Source organism: Chrysochloris asiatica, unplaced genomic scaffold, assembly GCF_000296735.1.
Source record: "Chrysochloris asiatica unplaced genomic scaffold, ChrAsi1.0 scaffold00116, whole genome shotgun sequence".
Taxonomy (NCBI): Eukaryota; Metazoa; Chordata; class Mammalia; order Afrosoricida; family Chrysochloridae; genus Chrysochloris; species Chrysochloris asiatica.
The window spans coordinates 6,619,251-6,641,136 of NW_006408634.1; the positions used below are offsets into that span (position 1 = coordinate 6,619,251).

Here is a 21,886-nt window from a genome sequence, read left to right on the forward strand (position 1 = left end):
TCGTGAGGCCTTAGTTGACCAGTCCGCGTCAGGGTCTGGCCCTATCCACTCTGGTGCCTCCACTTCACTGGTCGATTAGCCCGGGAGGGGCAGGTTCCCCGGGTCCCGCGCTGCGTTCCTATTTGCACTAACATTCCCTACCCTACAGGTGTGAGCAGGGAAACTCCCACCCCCTGTGTTAAGTCTCAACAAGTGTCCGGTTCCTGTCCCCAGCCTTCAAAGCAATTGAAAAGGTCTATGCAATAAAGACGCTCGCTTCATTTCCCACAGACCTTCTTTGCCCTTTCCTCCACCCCACGGCCCCTGGCAGATTTGAGCAGGCGCATTTGCAGCAAGCAACTCCTGCCTGTGGTGGTCCGCTGTCCGTGGGTCTGCTAACCCACCGGGCCCTGAGACAGGACCTGGAGCTGCCTCCTCCCCCACAACAGCTGGCTCTGGGTTCTCAAGATTTATTCAGGATCGAGTTAACGGAGGCGGTGGGAGGCTGGGGTCCCCCCCGTGGGACAGGGGCACACACACAGCACCCTCCCCGCCCCCACGAGGGAGGGGGGAGGCTCGCTTTTTCTTAAAAATATAAATGTATTTATCTGCAATGTCAAGTCCCTGGGGCACCCAGCTGACCCAGTCCGAGGGCCACAGGGCGGGGAGGGAAGAGGGCATCAGGGCACAAGTCTTGAACGAGGTGGAGAGGGTGCCACCGCCGCGTGGTGGGGTCGTAGTCTCACAAGGCCCCATGCTGGGCCTGGTATCGGGACAGCACAGCGCGGTAGTGAGACAGCTCCTGGCGTACCGCCACCACCTCCTGACGCAAAAGGGCGTTCTCCTTCTCCAGGAAGGCCGCCCGCACGGAGATCTGATTCTCCTTAAGCCGTCGGGCATCGCGGGAACGCTTGGCTGCTTCATTGTTCTTATACCGCCTGCTCCAATATTTCTCATCCTAGAAGCAGGGGAAAGAGGACACTGTGAGGTCAGGGTCCATGGAGGGACAAAGACCCTCCCATACAAGAGACCACGTAAGGCTTCGAAACTACCAGCTGTTCCGCAGGAGAAAGATAAGGCTTTCTGCTCCTGTCAAGATTTACAGCCTCAGAAACCCTATACAGGGTCAGTATGAGTCAGAACCAACTCCACAGCACACATTAACAAGGCTTCTAGGCATCTGGTGTGACGTAGGTTAATATTCTGGACAAGGTTGATTTCAACAACAAGGTTGGCAGTTCAAGCTCACCAACTGCTCCTTGGAAACCCTATACAGGGTTGCTATGAGTCGGAATCGACTCCAGGATCCGTAACAACAAGACTTCTAGTCCAGCAATGGGTTGGAAAGAACACCGGAGAGGCTGTCCCACTAGGCCCCTAGCAACAGCTGAAGCAGGAGCTAGTTCACCCCCAAGCAACCCAGCTTCGAGTTAGCACAGTGAAAAGGCAACTGGGCCTTTCCCACTGACAAAAGGCTCGATTGCTAAGGATGCTTGTTCCCTAGCAACAGGCAAGTCTGAGTGCTTCTCCCAATGAAAAGTAGAAAACCACTGCCCTATACATCACATGAAGTCCTGGTGTGGCGCTGTGGGTTAACGCGCCAGACTGCAAAGCCATTTGAACTGCAAGGTTGGTGGTTCAACCCTATACAGGTTTGCTATGGGTCGGAACCAACTCAACTGCACTTAACAACAACAACAACATACATCACATGGAGTCCTGATGTGGTGCTGTGGATTAATGCGCTGGACTGCAAAGTCAGTTTGAACCACAAGTTTAGTGGTTCAAGCTCACTAGCTGCTCCTCAAAAACCCTATATAGGGTCGCTCTGGGTCGAAACCAACTAGACAGCACTTAACAATATGGCACTTGGGGTACTGGTGTGACGCTGTGGGATAAGTACTAGACTGTTAACTGATTCAAACCCATCAGCCACCCATTGGAAACTCTATGCAGGGTCACTCTGAGTTGGAACCAACTGGATAGCACCTAACAATAACATACTTTTACATGGGAAGTATGGTACCTCTGGAGAATAAACATTGGACTTCCAAACACAAGGTCCAAGGTTTGAGCCCAGCAGCCACTCCTCAGGAGAAAGAAGAGGTTTTCTGCTCCTGCAAAGATTGACAGCCTTGCAAACACCTTACAGGGTCACTACGAGTCAAAACTGACTCAACAGCACTTAACATCTTTCATCATATAAGAAGTGAAGTGCTTACGAACTTGGCTGCTAACCCAAAGGCAAGCAGTTCAAATCCACCTGCTGCTCTGCAGGATAAAAGATGAGACAGTTCTACTCTGTTCTGTTGTTACGTGCTGTCGAGTTGGTTCCAATTCGTAGCAACCTTACATAGGGTTTCCAAGGAGTGGCTTGTGAGGTTGAACCACCGACCTTGTGGTTCAAACTGACCTTGCGGTCCAGTGCTTTATCCCACAGTGCCACACCAGGACTCCACTCTGTCCTGTTGGGTAACTGTGAATCAGAATTGAATAGCTGGCAATGGAGTTCGGGTTTATATATTTTTCCATATTGTGATTACTTAGGAAGACCTAGGTCCTCTAACAGTAAGGTCTGGTGTTTCATAAAACCCTCCCAGAACTGAGCTACTTTTGACCTTGGTTGCCAAAACAACCCATCCTTCCTCAGCAAACAAAAGGTAAGGCCTAAGTGACTGCTGCCAGTCTCTGACCTGCTGGCCTTGAACTGGGGCCAGGTATCCGCCTCCTCCACACAGGCCCTGGTTGAATAGCCACCCCTTACCAAAGGACCCAGCCTGAGTTTTATGTTCAGCACTAGGCCTAGGGTTCTCCAGTCTTGGGATTTAGTAGCTGAGGAGGACCACTCCTTAGTAACAAGACCCACCCAGTTTATAAAGCTGTCTCCTCTCCCCCCATTTAATGAAAGCCTAGTTCTTGGTTGCCAGGGAAAATCAACTCCCTAGCAACAGGCTCCTGCAGCCAGAGAAGCCAGTAGCCTACAAGATTGCGTCTTACACAAGGGTATGAAAAAGTGCTGTGAGGGAGCTTGCTAGGGGAGACCCTAAAACTGGCAGAGAGACACTAGAAGGATGCATGCAGTCACTGCCCAAAATGAATTGACCTTTGAGTCAATTCCAAATCACTGAGACCCCGTTTGTGTCTGATCGGCTCGTGTTCCATGGGGTTTACAATGACTAACTTTTCAGAAGTAGACTGCAAAAGGAGCCCTGGTAGCACAATGGGTTCAGTGTTGGAATGCTAATCACAAGATCAGGGGTTCAAATCTGCCAGCTGCTCAGTGAGAGAAAGGTGAAGCTGTCAGCGCCCATCAAGATTTGCAGTCTTGGAAAATGTCAAGAGCAGCTTTACTCTGTTCTATAGATCTCTCGGAGTTAGCAATGACCTGGTGGCAGTGGGGTTTGGGGGTTGTTGTTGTTGTTGTTGTTAGATTGCTAAAGGCCTTTCTTCTCAGGTTCCTCTAGGTAGACTCAACCCGTTAACCTGTTGACAGGGACTCCCAGTCCCAGCCCAAAGGACCCCTAATCAGAATGTGGCAGCTAAGGAGAACCTGAGGCCTCTTGCCAATGAGAACCCAGTCAGCAATACTTAGAGGGACTAGCAAAGGCTGCATTGTAGGGAGATGTAGCCAATCCAAAGGCACCCCAAAGCAGAGCTCGAAGACCCAGCCACAGAGACGGGCTGAGACCCTAGCAACTGGGCTCTGGTATAGTGTCAAGCCTGCCCCTGTAAGACTCTGATGTCCAGATGAGAGAAGCTCCCAGCACTGCACAGCTAGCCTCATGGAGCCCCACATGTTGTACAGCAGAAGTGCAGTCCACAGGGTTTTAAAGGCTGTGACCTTTCAGAAGCAGATCACCAGGCCTTTCTTCCGAAGCACCTCTGGATGGGTTCAAACTGCCAACCTCTCAGCAGCTGAGTACTTAACTAGATGTGCCACTCAGGGACTTTTGCCATAAAGATCGATCTTCATAAATCTCAGTCCAGAAAGCCTACCTCCTTGTGCTCCATGGCTAAGGAGGGCTGGTCCTTGGATGTAGATTAGAAAAACTTCTGAGAAAAGTCCATGAGAAGCCCAAATCAGGAGGACCATCGTGGCCCAAACTGGGTGCCACCTCCATCTGTGCTCACCTTCTGCTCTTCTGGCACCTGGTTCTTCCTCGCCTTCTTCATGATAGGCTGGGGCTTAAGTTCCTCCTCTGAGAAGCGATGTCTCCGTGGGTCAAAGGTCTCATGGCCAGGAATGCTGGACAAAGCTAGATCAGCTGGGTCCGGCTGAAAGGTCATCAGCACCTCCACGGTGTCTGGGTCCACAGGGCTAGGTGTGTCCCGAGAGCTCAGGTCTGGAGGAAACAGAATGCATCACCTCAGTGTTAATTGCAGGAGGGGGTTCCCAGCACCTACACCCACCTGCTCATGTTTAATACTCATCCTTCTCAACCACAAAAAACAGCCTTCCTGGTGTGTCAGGGATCATCAATCTCCCTAATATCAAATACGAAAATTTCCTAAATCACAAAGATGTTTAGTAATCACGGAGCAAACTCCACTTTCACACACCCGGAGACTGAGGCCAGGGCATTTCTGATATGCATTAAATAACATGCACAGGGTTCTTGGTCTTAATACCTCATGCCTATTTCTTTCTTACCGGAACCCAGCCTGCAGCCTTAAGCCCAGGCTGTTCAGGAAAAAGGAACTGAGTTCATTAAAAAGACCTCTAGTTAATCTAGGAGCTACTCCCTCCAGAGGGTTAACAAAGTGCAGAGGAGGCGCCTCAGGTTCTAGAAGTTTGGTTGAAGAGGAGGTGCCTATCCCTTTAAGAGAAAGCAAGACAGGGCCAGCTGAGGACACAGGTTCAGGCCGAGTCACGTGCCAGCGCCTGCTTTTTCTCTCCTTCACACTGCCCCCTCCCCAGGCGCCTTCACGTTCTCCAGACCCCGCCTCCTCCCCGCGTGACCGCGCCTGCGCAAATCAAGGAGGAAGAAGGGGAGGACTCACGTGGCAAGGGAATGTGCGGTTGGGAAGGGGAGGGGCCTGTAGCTGCTCACAGGTCGGACACAGGACAGGTGTGCCCAACAACCCCTGACTTGCAGCCGGCCGCTGGTGCCCGCGCGAGGCCGACTTTTCCTTTTCCTTCCTTAGGGCTCTCAATTAGCACTTCTCAATCTCCAAGGATGCTGGCCTCTTGCTTTCTGGGGAACACTTTAGAACCTCTCCGGAATCCTAACCCGCTAGTCACTGGGGTACTATGGATTCTGCGATCCCTTCTCTTCCGGGCGTCTTGGGTTCTTGCCCCCTCAGAAAGCGTCCAGAGTCCAGGCACAGCTCTTCTCCAATGGTGTGTGGTGGTGGGACAGGGTGTCTTGACCTGGGGCTGCTACCCTTTCCTGTCCTGGGGAACTAGAAGTCAGTGCCCCCAGTCCTGGCCTCTCCAGTAGAGGGCCTCTGATTTATTTGGCCGCCTACTTCCAAATAAATAACAGCAGCCTTCCAGGCTCTCAGTCCCGCCTCCACGCGTATCCGGACCCTAGGTCCCCACGTTCCATAGAAAATATCCACACTATCTCCCCACCGGACGGGTTTCTGGCATTTGGAGCCCCAAGTTCCTCCTCCCTTCGGAATTCTGGAGACCAAGTCCCTGGTCCACTCTTGTTAAGTGTCCACTGAATCACTTCCGACTCAAAGCGATCCCCTGTACAACAGAAGCCCGTCCTGCGCCATTCTCACGATAGTTGCTGTATTTGGGCTCATTGTTGCCACTTCCTGATAATAGTCCACAAAATAACACAAAATATGGCTCCTCAGGCAACTAACCAACTAATTATTTCGACTAACCAAGAACATAAACCAAACCCACTGCCCTCCAGTGGATTGCAACTCACAGCAAATCTGAAAGAGTAAAAATACCCCATAGGGTTTCCAATGCTGTCATCTTTAAGAAAGCAGACTCCCTCATCTTTCTCCCTCCGAGGGGTTAGTGGATTCAAACTGCTGACCTTTTGGTTAACCGCTGCACCCCTAATGCTCCTTCCTTTCAACTGGGGTGGGGGGACCCAGAATTTGGTCCGCAGCCAAATCCCACAGGCTTGGCGACTCTCAGCCCGCCCTCTGGACCTCAAGCTCCGCCCACCCAGGGCCCCGCCGCACCTGCGCGGTGGCCGCCCGCGGCCCCTAGGGCAGCCCGGGCGGGGGCGTGCCCAGGCGAGGAGTGGGGGGAGGCCGAGCCACAGGAGCCGGGTCCCGGGGAGGGCGCTGGGGTGCACGCGGGCGAGGGCACCGGGGACGAGCCCCCGGGAGGCGGCGGACTGGGTGGGAGCCCGTGCTCCAGCAGGAAGGCGTCCAAGTCTACGTACTCCACGTCGCCAAACGGCAGCGTCCGCTCCCACAACAGCGGCGCCAACAGACCCGGGCCAGGCCCGACCCCCGGGCGCCCCCGCGGGGACCCGCCGCCCACCACCGCCCCAGCTGGGGCATCGGCCGGGCTCGCGGACTCCAGGCCCGGCCCGGGGGCCGTGGCCGTCGGCGGAGCCGCCTTGCGCTCCTTCTCCTTCAGGAGACCTGCGGGCCAGACGGGACGGGGTGGAGGAAGGAAAAGAGAAAGCAGAGGCCCGAAGTCCGAGAGAACCACACCGTGGATACACGGGGATCCAGAGAAAGAGTGGACAAACCGAGTGGGAAAATGGGGGGGCAGGGCAGACCCAGAGAGAGAAAAGGACAGAGACCGGGGGTGGGGGAGGGAGGAGAAAGGGATGAAAAGTGGTATCGGGACAGAGACTCAGAAAAGGAGAACAGAGATGACAGATGGGAGCAGAGGCCCAGAGTGGAGAGGAGACCCAGAGAAACGATGACGAGAATCCAGGAGGAAGGGGGTCACAGACAGGGTAGGTGAAGGGTTGGGCAGGTGAGGGAAAAAAAATGACAGCTCTGTTATTCTTCCGAAATGCCCCCCACGCCCCCCTGCGTAGCTCTCCTCCCCCTTCCCCCACTCTGGAAGGGGCACATTCCTCCTCCTAGGTCCCATGTGACCCCACTAGGTCCCGCCCCAGCCCGTGTCACCACCGTGTGAGCACCCGACACACCCCCTCCCTCCTCCCGGGACCCCAGGTCCACACTCCCGGAACCAAAAGAAAGAGAGGGGAGCGGAGCTAGGGGCCTGCAATCCTAGGTTCTCTGGGGTAGGCCGGGTTGAGAGCCAGCACTTTTTGGGTCCTAACTGTTAAGCGATCTAGGGGCTAAACACCGGAGTAATGGAGTGGATAAAGGCTGGGTGAACTACTCCAGATTCCCTAAGGGGGCTCTAAATTGGATGAAATGGGAGGCTAGAACTCACAGCTGGCCGGCTCTTTGGGCTTGCTGGTTCCCTGCAGAAGGCTTCTCAGCCCAAGCAGCGCTCCCCCGCCAGGCGGGGCCCCGGCTGGGCCGCCCAGCAGCAGGGGAGCCGGGGTCCTGTCGCTCGCGGGCCGCGCCATCGCCGGGCACCTGCCCCCAGGTTCACGGGCTCATGGAGCGGTGGAAAGCTGGCCTGTCCGTCAGCGGCACACTCCTGGGGTTCGGGTGAGCAGTCTGTCCAGCGGCGGACGAGTGGAGCTGCAAATCTCCAGTATTCAGAACACTGCAAATTCTAGGAGCAACGGGAATTCGCGGTCCTCAGTGCAGAAACGTGTAACTCCAGAGGTTCCCCGGAGACCATGCAGTCTAAGCCTGAGGGAGGTGACCAAATCTGGCAGCTGGTTCTTTGCAACCGAGGGTACGAGGGGACACAAGGCGCTTCTACAAGGTGGGCGAGCCTGGCTCTTGCAAAATCTGCAGCTCTCCAACGGAAGGCGCTTTGCAATCTGCACCAAGAGGTGTGCGCGGAGGGGCGGGGGAGGGGGCAGGAGGAGGCGGCCGCCTTGAGGCGGGGCCAAAGCAAACTTCTTTCGCGGAAAAAAAAAAAACCAAAACACCCGACGCCACAGCGCGGGCCCCTCCTCCCGGCCCCAGCACGCGCCCGCCCCGCCCCACCCGCCTTTTTGGCTAGGGACTACAGCCGCGTGCCTCCCTCCGCTGCGAGAGCAGGCCAATCGAGTCTCGCTCTCTTAAGACGCACAGCCAATGGGACGCCCTAAATTCGTCAAGGCCCGGTTCAAGAGGTGGGGTGTGCGTGAGGAGGGCGTTCAGAGCGTGAAGCTGCCGTACCTTTTGGAAGGAGGCGGGACGCTGACCTATATTTGCCCAATAGGATGAGGCGCGGGGGGTGGGCCCGTGACCCAGTTCGGGCCAATGAGGCAGGCGAGTGGGGGAAGCACATGGCTCGGCGCGTGCCTCTTGAGGTTGGGGGTGGTGGTGGTAGGCGGCAGAAGACGCGCTTAAAGGAGCTGCAAGTTCAAATGAATGTTTTGGGGAACTGAAAGCCAAAAAGCCGAATAGTGGAGGTTTAGGAAAAGGAGATTGGTTTCTACATGACTGTTGGTTAATACCCAAAGTGTGTCTCCACCGCGCCTAGAATCAGACCACTGAGAAACAGGAAGTATTCTGTCTCTTTTAATAACTGCTTTGGGGATGATTGCCCTTCCCTAGTAGGGAGGCTTGAGACGAGATAGGCAGGCGCAATCCTCGATGGGGAGTCTCAGCGACCATGGGGGACACCATCCACTGAAAGACAGGACACCAGCGTGGAGGAATAGGCGTTAGTTGGACACTAAAAAGACTTGCAGGGGGCGAGGGCAAGGCCGCGCAGAGCTCTACCACTTGGAGGCTGCGAAGGGTGAGCTGGAATGTACCATTTTGTAAAGCTCCGTGACTGGGCTAAACCAAGAGGAAGCAGCAGCAGGGCAGAATAGGGGCATCCATTTTCAGCACTAGGTTGAACTACGTGAAGGTATTTTCGGGGGTGGGGTGGGGGGGTGGACTGGGCTGTATCGTGTTAACCAGAAAGGTGGCATTAGGTCACAGGGCTAAACCACAAGGAAGCCATAGGAAGGAAAAAGGATTGTACCAAGTTGATTCTCAGAGTGCGGGCAATGAAATTCGGGTTATACCACAAGGAAACAGGGAAGTGAGTTCCGACTGTACTATGTTGTTAAGTCATAGTGGTAAGAACTAAGTGTACCACGGGCCAGTAGTTAATTGTACAAGGAAACCAGGGAGCTCGGGTTATATATCGAGTTAAAGGCAGCATAAAGACAAATCACGGACCACCAATGGTGGAAGGCGGGGAGATAAGACTGTACCAAGTTGACACAGAGGGAGAAGGACAGCTTCCGAGACCCCATGGGGAGACACATACGAGGGTTAGACCAAGACGAGGAGGGGGGGTGCACACTGGGCCATACCATGCAGGCGGTAGTTGGGGCCTCGGCAGCGCCTCTCAGGGTGCCGGGGGTCCCTGTTGCCCCTCAGGGCCCTGTGGGCCAAGGGCTGCAGTGGCCGGCCGTTACCGCTGAGGCTCTGGAAGATCTGGGATGGAGGATTCTGGCTCAGAAGTCTCAGGGAGTGCATCTACCACGGAAGGGTGAGAAACTGGGAGTGACTAGGAAAACTCGCCCAGGTGATGTCACGAAGCCCTGCCCTTGGGAGTGAGTGGGCGGTGCATCACTCAGCCCCACACCCCCAGCTCGGATTGTTCGGACATTCTCTTTTGTGGGTTCTGGTTCCTAACCCAAGAGGGAAAGAAAGGATTTAGGAGAAGGCTGGGGGATCCCCAGGTCAGGGCTAGATGATCACCTGGAGGGAGGTTATATTAAGGGCTCGGTCAATCAGAATCCAGGTGACAGTCTCCGAGCAGGGCGGGGTGCTGAGAGAGCCCTGGTAGGTGATGAAGCCGAAGGATTCTGGGAAGAGGAGCTCCAGACTCAGGTCTTGAAGAAAGTATGCATCATCTGTGGGAACATCAGCCCGAGTGAAGCGAGGTGCCCCTCTTGGATACCTCCATCTGCTGCGCATCCTCCTTCCCAACACACCAAGGACTCACTTTTGTAGGAAATACGAGTGATGGTGTCACGGTTGAGGAGGCGGCTGAGGAATGGGTTTGAGTTGCCAGCCACCTGTGTTAGGGGTACAAGGGGACGAGGCAGGAGACCAAAAGTCCAAATCCCTAGACCTCGAGTCCCAGAACATAGGCATTTAGACTCCTAGTCTTCCGTCCACTCTCAGACCCTGGGATCGAGGTGACCAGCCCTTTCCTCCCTCTGAATACTGCCTGACTCACATTGACAAAGAGACTGAGAATGGCCAGGCCATTGGGGCCCCTGGAGGCCGCGCTGAGGTTCCCATAGAGTTCCTGATTGAAGTGGATGAGCTGCACCTAGGGGAGGGGACACAGAGAATAGGGTTCCCCCAGCAGGAGAAAGGAGGCTTCCAGGTCATATTAGGGTCAGTGTTCAGAGTGGGGGACCAGCTTTGTGCAGAAGGATAGGGAGGACATAGGAAGGGGGTGAAGTGGGAGGAACTAGGTCCAGGTCAGTGGCCATCACCTCAGCGGAGAAGCCTTGGTGGTTCATCTGGTGTTCCGACCCAGCTCCATCCCGTGCTCCAAACAACAGCCGCAGTTCACTGAGTCGGTGGCTATAGAGGAGGGGACCCCCGGACACATTGACCACTGGCCGGGGCGCAGGCAGGAAGGAGACATGGCGGCCCGTGTTATATAAGGTCCCCCGAAGCTGTGGGAGAGGCAGAGGCTGTCATGGCAACACCCGTCTTTTCCGGCCCATTTTCCACTCTTCCTACAATCATTTTGTCATCCACCATAGTTTCAAGTATCAACTAGTTTTCCAAGCATTGTGCTGGCCCAGGAGAACCAGAAAATCCACTGCCCTCAATCTATTCCAACTCATAATGACCCAAAAGGGGAGAGTAAAATGGCCCCATAGGGTATCCAAGGCTGGGATCATTACAGAAGCAGATTGGCACATCTTTAACCTGAAGAGCGGCTCATGGGTTCGAATTGCCAACCTTTTGGTTAGCAGTCACGCCTTAACCACTCTACCACCAGGGCTGCTTTTGGCTTATGGTAGGTGCTCAATGGGTTGGATTCATGTAATTAACACATTTACTGAGTTGCCATTATACCATGGATGCCAGGAATGAAGCAGCAAATAAGTAAACTGAACTGGACTCCACGGAGCTTTCTAATGGGGAAGAGAGCAACAGTAAATATTCAGTCACATTAGTATATATTAGTATAAAACATAGCAGTTTAATCAACCCTATCCTGTGCTCATGTGGGAAGGACACCAGGAAGCTCTGAGAAGATGCAATGGGAGACTTAGGCTAGAAGGGAGAGTGACATCTGAATGGAGACCTGAGAGATACAGGGTGAGTTGTAAAGAGCCTGAATATAAATAACACACTTGGCACAGTGTCAGGCATTAGTAGGTGCTGTGTAATTGACTGCTGGTATTACTTATCCTAATAGTGGTGCTGGTAGGTGTGGCCCTGTAGGATAAGCACTGGACTGCTAATTGCAAGGTCAGAGATTCAAACCCATCAGCCGCTTTCTGGAAACTATACGGGGTTGCTATGAGTCAGAACCAATTTGATGGCACTTAACATAGAATTTTTGAACAGGTGAGTGGTATATCGAATTTGCATTTTTAAGCTTCTTTCTGACTCTGGTATGGAGAATGGATTGTAAGAGGCAAAGAGGCGGACCAGCAAGGAAGCCACCAGAAGCTATGAGATATAGAAGGAATTGAATAATATTCAACTGGGAGAGGCTAGAAAGGACACAGATTGGGAACTGGGAGGGAGGCAGGGAAGGGGATCAGGAATGGTGAGGCTTTTGTCTGAGTGAAAGCTGGTGGCCGCTGACTCTTACTAGAAATGGTATTGCCAAGAAGGGCATGGTTCACTGGAAACACAAAATGGCACTCTAGCTGTGTAGTTCAGGCAAGTAACTCAACCTCTCTCTGCTTCAATGTCTGTATCCATAAAAGAGGAATAATAAAAACAGCTCTGTCATGGGATTATGAGTGTTGCATGTTAGGTTTGTCAAGCTGCTGTTTCTTTTATTTTTATTTTTTTTCTGGTTTATCTTCGAGCTTTAAAAATAGTGCCCGACAAGGGAAATATTTTACTATTGCTTCTAAAGTGATGAAGATTGGGGGAGCCATGTTTGAGGAGGGAAGAACAGGTGACCCATTTTAGAGTGTGGGAGGCCTTCTCTCCTCCCCAATGCTGGCTTCCCATCTCAGCCATCACACCCAGCCCTAGCCCCCACTCATACCCACCCTCATGACATTGGATAATTCCTCCCTCCAGAAGCCTTACCTTCTCACCGCCAGTGCTGAGCCTCAAAGGGGGCAGAAAGGGATCATAAAGGACCCTCTTCATCTCCACATCCACAGGGCTCTGCCGTTTCCCCACAGCACACAAACTCCAGGCTGCATTAACCAGGCCCCAGAAGGGAGGCCCTGGGGACAGGGGATTCAGGGAGGAAGAGGAATCAGAAATACGGGCAGAATCCCAATCCTGGGATTTAGTGAGAGAGGATTATGGTTTGGACTCCTGGAGCAAAAGGGAAGGAAGGGTTGAGGTCTGGACTCCAGGTCTGAGGAAAGAAGAGGCTGGGGTCCAGAATTCTGGTTCCCAGAAGAATCTTGGAATAGTATCCTAATACCCCTAAGACCTCCCCGCCTCGCCTGGATCCACCTCATCTTAAATTATGTCATTGGGAGAAAGAACTACAACTCCCAGAAGTCCCCAGGTCTGCCAGCCTACCCATCCACTGCCTGTTTGCCCCAGCGCCCCATGGGAGTTGTGGTTCTTTCAATCTCTTGTCCCACAGCTGGAAAATGACTGTATTGGGGAGAGGAGATGCAAGAGAGGGCTGAACAAGTGGGAACGGAGGCCACTGAACCTGCAGTTCCCAGCAAAAGTCAGGAGCGGCCTCTTTCCCTGCAAACACACACTCTCTTCCACCCCCACACTTTCCTTCCACTCACTCCCACTCGCTACTTGAAATGCGCATGTATAATGTCCCATACTGAGCCCCGGGGATTCAGAGACTGGGCCCTGACTCCAGAGGGAAGGAGGAGGGGGCTGGGATGCTTGGGTTTTAGGGAAAGAGTCGGGGCGGGGGACTGAGACTTTTGGGTCTGAAGAAGGAGGCGCCCCGAGGGGAGCTGGGGGTGTCGGAGTCCTGGGTCCCCGCCCTGGTTGCACCTGGCACGAAGTTTCCCTGGAGATTTTCCTTGTAGCTCCACCAGTCCTCGGGGTCTGGTACTGGTCCGATGTGAGCTGCGAAGACAGCAGCCTGAACCCTCCCCCTGGGCATCCCCACCTCCAGCCCGCCCTGAGGGGCTCCTGCCCCGACCCCCAGGTCTTACCTGCCGCCCCTAGTGCGGCCCAGAGTACCAGCGCTCGAGGGGCGCTCAGACAAGCGGCAACTCCCATCCCGGGGAGCCCTTCGAGGGACCCCCTTCCCAATTCCCTGCCCCCTTTTCTCTCAGCTCCTCTCTCCCCTGTTTTTGGGACCCTCTCGCTCCAGGAATCCAAGCTTCTTCTACTCGCCCACAGTGATTCCCAGTTTCCCAAATCCCAAAGCGACCTGGGATAGCGACACCTCCCCCTCCCCACAACCCACTCTTTTGCTCCTTCTCTGTGTCTCGCCTCCTTTTCCTTCTCTTTCCTTCAAATCCTCCCGAGTCCCTCCACCTCCTGATCTGCCTACCCCTCTCTACCTTCTGCCTCTTCCCGGGGTTACCTCGTGGTGTCGAATCCACACACCCCCCCCTCCTGGTTCTCTTTTCATTAAGCTCTCCCAAGCCACCTAACCCCAGGTCTCCATCAGCTCCCCACTCCCTCCCCCTCTCTCCCCTCTTTCCTTCTTCACCTCCTCCCTTCCTCTGTCTCCCGGTCTGTCTCCAGCTTCCCTCTCTCCACCTCCTCCTCTTCTCTTAGTTTCTGTCTCCTCTCTCGGCCCTTCCTCTCTCCTCCCCCTTCCTCTCTTCGCTCTCTCTGGGTGGGTGTTATTTAATTTTTTATTTTTTGGCGGGCGGTGGAGCAGGGTGGGGGCTCTTCCAGAAAAGCGGCGAACACTCCTGGGGCTGGGGAAAGGGGGCTGCTCAAAAGGCGGGGGAGGGGGGTGCTTTTGGGTTAGTGGTCCCCAGCTCCCAGCCTCACGCTGGGGCCATGGGGGCGGGGTGGCCCGGACACCTGGGGCCCAAAGCTGGCGGTTCCTTATCCTCTGCAGAAGGGGGAGGGGAGCGCTTAAGGTGGAGCTCTAAGAGTCCTCTGAAGCCCCTATGAGCACGGCTGAGTTTGGATCCTAGGTCCCTAGCTCGCGGGACCCAGGTTGGGAAGTGTCCTAGTGTTTACAGCCCCTGGCCGGGGCTCCACTCGGTCCTCCGCCGGGGGCTGCCTTAACCCGGCTAGGGGATCCCCTGGGAGCCTGGGGTGCGGTGAATGCCGCTGACCAGGAGGGGGAGGCAGAGACCTGGAGAGGGGCCGAAAGGAGGAAGAGAAAGGAAGGCGGAGGCTAGGAAGAGCTGGAGGTGAGGTCGGAACTGAGGAGGGTGGGGAAGGGAAAAGAGCCAGAGGTTCTGGGAGAAATGGCGGAGGGAGAGAGAATGAGACGGGAAGACTCTCAGGAGTGAAAGGGAGAAGAATTGAATGAGAGCGATACAGATAAACACAGAAATACACATAAAGACCGAGAAAGAAATACAGATAGAGAGGATACAGAAAGAATGAAAGATGCAGATGCAGAGATGAAGGCAGAGACTCCAAGACAGAGAGAAACCCACGTAGCAGGTTAGAGACAGAAGAACAAGATGCTAGACGCAAGGAGAGAAATCCACAAATAGAGACATTAAACAAATATTAAAGAGACAGGGACACAGAAAGAAATACACATTTAGCAATAAAGGCAGAGGAGAGCTGACCTAGAGATGCATACACAGAAACCCAGAGACACACACACCTATGTTGTCTTTGTTGTTAGGTGCCTCCAAGTTGATTTTTGACTCATAGTGACTGAGTAGAAATGCTTCCTAAGGTTTCCTAGGCTGTAATCTCCAAAGAAGCAGGTCACTAGGTTTTAGGTGGGTTCGGACTGTCAACTTTTTCTGTTAAAAACTAAGTGATTAACTGTTTGTACCACCAGGACTCCTTGATACATACATAAACACATTGCTATCAAGTTGGACTCACTTTATAGAACAGAGTCAAACTGTCCATCGGGTTTCCAAGGCAGTAATTTTTATGAAAATCTGTCACATTCTTCTCCATGGAGCAGTTGGTGAGTTCAAACAAACAACCTTTAATTTAGAAAGATTTCCACCACCAGGGCTCCTTGAAGCATGCGTTGTTGTTGTTGTTGTTGTTGTTGTTAAGTGTCCCCTCAATTGATTCGAACTCATAGAGACCTTGTATAGGGTTTCTGAGGAGTGCCTGGTGGGTTTGAAGAGCTGATCTGTTGTTAATACCCAGGACTTATACTACAGTCATACCAGGACTCCAATGAACTAGTGGACCTCAGGAATATCAGTCTCCATGATCTGAGACCAGAAGAACTAGTTAGTGCCTGATAATCAACTACCAAATACTCAGAAAGGGATCACATTAGAAGGTCCTGGATAGAGTGGGGCAAAACGTGGAACAAAACTCAAAATCATAAAATAAAAGACCAGGTTTATTGGTCACATAAAAACTGGTAGAACCCAGAGACGATGGCTCTTGGTCACCCTTTAGGTCTGGAATTGAATTCACTTCTGTGGCTCAATTTTCAGCCAAGTAATAGATATGCTGTTGTTCAGTGCTGTCAAGTTGGTTCCGATCCACAGCGACCCTGTATTAAGGTTTCCAAGGAGCAACTGGTGGATTTGAACCCGCCAACCTTGTGATTCAAACTGACATTTCAGTCCAGTGCATTATCCTGCAGTTCTACACCAGACTCCAGATAGCTATATGGGAGGTGGAGGGGTGGGGGAGGATACCGTAGAATGGTTAACCAATCAAGATCAAAAGGGCAGCATTTACCTAAGGGCAAAATTCAGAAGGGGAAAGAAAGGAAACAAGAAACTCAGAGAGGAAGGGGGATAAGCAATATTACATTCTTCTTGTTATTTGTTGCGAAGTGTCATCAAGCTGGTTCTGGCCCACAGCGACCCTGTATAGGATTTCTGAAGAGTGACTGGTGAGCTTGAACCGCTGACCTTACAGCTCAAAACAATTTTGCAGTCCAGTGCATTAACCCACAGCGCCATAAGGGGCTACAACTGAGATGGTTTGTTGAACATAAACGAATGATCTTCACTCAGCCAACCTTCCAGTTATTACCTATCTTGGTGCTGCTATAAGAAAAAAACACAGTGGATGGTGTTAACAAGTAGATATGTATTCTCTCACAGAAGTCCAAATTCAGAGCTTTGGTTCTGGAGGAGGGTCCGTGTCTACTTTCAGCATCTGCAGCTCCAGCATTCCTTAAAGATCTTCATGTACCTTGGTTCTTCCTTCTTGGTGATAGTAGGTCCCTCTGGGCTCTGCTTGCTTGTTTAATCTCTTTTATATCTCAAATGATATTGACTCAGAAAACAACCTAGTCTTGTAGATTGCATCGGGCCTCATTAACATCATTTTTGTTGTTGTTAAGTGCCATTGTGTTGGTTCCAACTCATAGCGGCCCTGTGTAGCGTTTCCAAGGAGCAGCCATTGGGTTTGAACTGCTGACCTGGTTAATAATCAAATGCTTACCCTAAGTGCCGCACTATGACTCTGATTACCATCATAGAAGTGAGGAGTTTCAACACCTAGCATAGTTACATTAGAGCAAAGTGGGTCACATCATGGCAGAAGGGAGAGGTTTAATGACATCATCTTGACTACTAAACCATTGAGACTACTATCCCAGCCAAGTTGACACAAAACCTTAACTGTCACCATAGCCTAGCATTTAACTGTTAGTGCCACCCAGGTATTATGATCCCATTTTACAGGGGGCAAAAGTTACTGGCCCAAAGCTATGCAGATAAAAGTAATGGAATATTGTGATACAATAGTGAATAATTATTATCAGGACTGACTGTGAGGGTTGGAAATGTAAAGGTAGACGTTTTGTAGCAAAAGGAGGGGAGTGATTGACTTTGCCGTCCAGGAATGGAGATCCCTGGGGCCATCAAGGGAGAAGAGCGGAGAGCGGGACCCTACCCAGAGAAGCAGTGACGCCAGAGATGATGACTGACGTGGAGAGATGGAGCAGCTGGGAACTCTAGACCCAGAGAGGGAGAAGGGCTGTGTGCTGATAACAGGGGGCAGGCTTGTGGGGGGTGGAGAGGGGGGCAGGTTTGCTGGGTATACCCTTTGGTTGGTTGATGATGCATGGAGGGGATTGTAACCATGGCAGTGATACGATAGGATGAATGTAAAACTAATGCTCTCCCATGTAAACTATCACATAATTAACAATAAAACATTAAAAAAAAAAAAAGTGATGGAACAGGGAAGAAAACAAAGAGAAATGCAGAAAACTTTCTGATACATGTGTAGAAAGCAGGGGAAAGTGGCAGGATAAGGCCTTCACAAAGACCCAGCTGTGATGGAGATCAGTAAAAACCGGCAGCTGCTGGGACTGAGCATCCTAAGATACTGGGTGTAAAACTGGCGTCATCTGACCTCCTCCAACTTCACAAGAGGGGGTCAGGGAGGAAAATCAGCTGCCTAAAGCCAATTCCTATGAAGCAGAGATCAGATCTGCCTCCACCCTCCAAACTTTTTACCAGTTCTGGCACCAACCGTCCCTTCCACGGCACTCCCTACTTCTTTGTTGGGGTCTCTAATTCATTTCGAGGGCCACACAGACAATACTTAACAGTTATGGGTTTCATTAGGTAAGTAACAGGTTCCAAGTAGGGTTCAGGAACAACTCAGGATACAGTCCTTCAATCAAGGCAGCCTCTTCTCAGTCATGTCTGCAGACAGGCCTCTGTCTGATGCTGGATGTCCTCAGCCTGACTGCTGCACTGCTTGAACAAGTGTGTCAAAGCTCTATTAGCTCTGTCATTGAGTGCTTAGAGGCACGTCTTCGTCACTCAGCCAGCAAGGAAACCTCTGCCCAAAAGCACTCGGCTCTCCTACTCCATGGGCTAGAAAGCCCACTAGCCATCTCCTGGTTCTGCTGGCTCTGCCAAGGTCCCTGCTTCTCACCGTCTCTTGCCATCTCCATCTGTCTTCTGGATCAAGGAGGTTCCACGTAGGGATCTCAGGTGCGAAGGATGCACTCTAATTTCTTTTTCTTTTAAAAACTTTTTATTGTGAATTGAGCGAAGGCTTTACAGAGTAGATCATCAGCCACACATGCAACAAATCATACACTTCATTTCATTACAATGATCAGTTCATAGTATTTACCTCTGTTCACTGTAACTCTTGCGCTCCTCCCTGTGTCTTCTACTTACCTTCATCTTTCCTTTGCCAACCTCCCTCTTGTTGCAAATTGCCTTCCCTGTCACCCAACTTAACATGCACCTATCCGTTAGCCACCGAATAATTTATCCCTTTCCAGCCACCCCTGGTAACCATCATAGAATGTTTCTTTTAACCAGAAAACCTATCTTAACATCTTATAGCAGTAGTCTCATACAATATTTGTCCTTTTATAAAAGACTTCATTTTGCTTGGATCCACTACCCACACTCATGTAAGCAGCAATCAAGAAATCAAATGACATATTGCATTAAACAAATCTGCGCAAGACATCTTTAAAGGTTCAAGAGCAAAGATGTAAGTTTGAGGGCTCGGTGCGCCTGATCCAAGTCTTGGTATTTTCAATAGTTTCATATGCATGTAAAAGTTGGACGATGAATAGGGAAAAACTGGAGAAGAATGCATTTGAGTGTTGGAGAAGAATATTAAAAGTACTATGGACTGCCAGAGGAACAAATCTGTCTTGGAAGAAGTACAGCCGGAATACAGCCCCTTAGAAGCTAGGATGGTGAGACGTCATTCCTTATACTTGGGACATGTTAATAGGAAGAAACAGTCCTGAGAGAAGGACATCATGCTTGGTAAAGTGGAGGGTCAGTGAAAAAGATGAAGACCCCCAGTGAGATGGATTGGCACAGTGGCATCAGCAATGAGATCAAGTGTAACAACAATCGTGAGGATTGTCCCAGAACCAGGTAGTGTTCTGTTCTGTTGTGCATATGGTCCCCGTGAATTGGAATCAATGAGACATTACCTAACAACAAATTTCACTCAGCATACTATCCTCCAGGTTCATCCAAGGCACTCTTCTGTTTTGTTTACAGAAAGGTCCTCCTTTCCGCCTCTGGGATTTTAAGCTTAAGCACAATGACAAAACTGACCAATCGCCTCTTCAAATTCCACACAAACCATTGGCATGGTCCCAACCTGACAAGGTTGCCAGGCACTGTATTTACATTATTATTAGCAAGCTATCCATTCCCCTTGTTGTTGTTGTTAAGTGCCATCGAGTCGGGTCCGACCCACATCCATTCCCCTTGGTGGGCCACAAATACTTCACATTCGTACAGTCCTAGGATAAGCAAAAGGAGTTCTGGTAGCATAGTGGTTACGAGCCGGGTTGCTAACTGCAAGGTCAGCAGTTCGAAACTACCAGCCATCCCGGGGGAGAAAGATGAGGCTTTCTGCTCCCATAAAGATTTATAACCTCGGAAACCCTATACAGGGTCGCTATGAATCAGAACTGACTCCATAACTCACCACCCCCTCTCATCCCCCCCACTACACATTCTGCCTTTTCTTTATCGACTCCTGGTGTGGTGCTGTAGGATCAGTATTGGACTGCAAACCACAAGGTTGGTGGTTCAAACCCACCAGATGCTCCTTGGAAACCCTGTACAGGGTCGCTATGGGTTGAATTTGACTTGACGGCACTTAACCAAAATAGCAGGCTAAGCAATGGATCACAAGGTTAGCAGTGCAAACCCACAAGTCGCTCCTTGAAACCCTATAAAGGGTCGCTCTGAGTCGGAACCAACTTAACGGCACTTAACAACAACAGTCCTAGTGTGGTGCTGTAAGATAAGCACTGGACTGCTAACCACAAGGTTGGCGGTTCAAACCCACCAGCCATTCCTCGGAAACCCTATACATGGTTGTTATGAGTCAGAATTGACTTGATAGCACTTAAAACAATCCTGTCATTTAGTGGGCATGACAAAGATGATGGCTTAAAGGGGCCATATTAAGTAATTCACAAATTAAGTAATTCACAACAGCACACTTGGGCCATGCTTCACACTCCCTAAGGCCTCACTTTACCCCTCAAAGCTGCTTCCTCGGGTGGATTTTGGTAGCAACCTCCTCATACAGATCAAGGAGATTGAGGCTCAGAAAGAGAGATGACTCACCCAGGGTGTAGTGCCATGAATGATGGCCCCTTCACAAAAGATGCATCTGGAACCCATGAATGTACCTCATTAGGGAAAAGGGGTTTTGCAGATGTAATGAAGTTAAGTATCTAGAGATAAGATCGTCCTAGATATCTGGATGAACCCTCAATCCAGTGACAAGTGTCCTTATAAGGAGATAGAAGAGGAGAAGGCACAAGACATAGACAAGACCATAGAAAGACAGAGTGAAGGAGCACCCGGGGCTCCCAGAAGCTGGAAGAGGCGAGGCAGGATCCACCCCTAGAGCCTGTGGAGGGAGCACGGAACTGCCAACCCCCTGACTCTGGACATCTGGCCTCCAGAACTGTGAGATAAAACATTTCAGTTGTTTTAAGCCACCCGTGTGTGGTGCTTTGTTATAGAAACATATTCCAACAGATAGGGGGGTTCATGAGAAAGCCAAGGGACTTGTCCAAAGCAGAGACGATGAAGGAATGAGAGACACACAGGAGAGACGGACAGACTGACAATGCACAACGAGTGGGTTCTATCTCAGGGATGGAGAGGGCTCTGTGAACAATTCAAGATGGATCTTGCTTACAGAGGACTCTAGAAAAGGGCCTGAGTGAGCAGAGACACACCAAATGCCTGACTTCCTGGTAAAGTCTATTGAAACTCTTTGTTGTTAGGTGTGGTTGAATCATTTTGGACTCATAGCAACCCCGCTGTACAACAGAAGAGAACACAGCTCCGTCCTAAACAATCCCTGCTGTGTTTGAGCCCATTGTTGTAGCCACCGTATCAACCCATCTCTTTGAGGGTCTCCTTCTTTGTCACTGACCCTCTGCTGATATCCTTCTCCAGGGACTGGGCTCCTTTTGACATGCTCAAAGTCCCTGAGATACAAAGCATGCTGACTCTACTTCTAACACAGATTTGTTCATTCTCTGGCAGTCCATGGTGTAGTAGATATTCCTCCTCAACACCATAATAATTTAAGACATTGATTCTCCCTTGGTCTTCCTTATTCATTGTGTTTATTGTCCGGCTTTCCCTTGCACATGAGGTAACTGTAAACATCATGGAACCCATTAACTAGTACAAAAACAATCCCATACATCATAGATAAGGCACATTTTTCCCCCAGCTCCTCTGCACTTACCTTTCTTTACATGTAAGCATAGGTATATAAACACCCTCTCACTATTGTATGAGGATGTTTACCTAGGTGACTTAAGGAGCTCTGGTAGCATTGTGGTTATGAGTTGGACTGTTTGAAATTACCAGCCATTCCACGGGAAAAAGATGAGGCTTTCTACTCCCATAAAGATTTGCAGCCTTGGAAACCCTAAGCAGGGTGGCTATGAGTCAGAACTGACTTCACGGCACATAACCACTACCACCCGGATGACTTGGCACGTCACTATCCACTGAAGGAATCTTGCCACCTACCTTTGTAAGTTTCCTAATCAAAGCTAAGATGTGAGTAACCTAACTTTTTCTGCCCCTTTTTTGGGGAATTCATCCTGTGCCCCTTGGAGTTATTCCTGCCTCTGGTCCAGTGGGGTATGACAGAAACTTCCTCCTCCAGGAAAACTCCCCTGGTGCCC

General features: G+C 51.2%; 2 protein-coding genes across 2 annotated transcripts; both read right to left on the reverse strand.

Annotated features, from left to right (window-relative positions):
* Positions 1-436: 436 nt before the first annotated feature.
* On the reverse strand, positions 437-7,838 carry DBP (D site of albumin promoter (albumin D-box) binding protein). The gene is made up of 4 exons (XM_006868166.1): positions 7,313-7,838; positions 6,130-6,540; positions 4,111-4,322; positions 437-937 (listed from the first exon to the last, which is right to left on the reverse strand). Exons 1-4 carry the CDS (start codon positions 7,449-7,451, stop codon positions 722-724), a joined length of 978 nt encoding a protein of 325 aa, XP_006868228.1. The 5' UTR covers positions 7,452-7,838; the 3' UTR covers positions 437-721.
* A 644-nt stretch (positions 7,839-8,482) lies between these two features.
* On the reverse strand, positions 8,483-13,728 carry CA11 (carbonic anhydrase XI). Its single transcript, XM_006868167.1, has 9 exons — positions 13,290-13,728; positions 13,126-13,200; positions 12,232-12,374; positions 10,437-10,622; positions 10,172-10,267; positions 9,935-10,007; positions 9,688-9,842; positions 9,297-9,462; positions 8,483-8,616 (listed from the first exon to the last, which is right to left on the reverse strand). Exons 1-9 carry the CDS (start codon positions 13,354-13,356, stop codon positions 8,591-8,593), a joined length of 987 nt encoding a protein of 328 aa, XP_006868229.1. The 5' UTR covers positions 13,357-13,728; the 3' UTR covers positions 8,483-8,590.
* Positions 13,729-21,886: the final 8,158 nt, after the last annotated feature.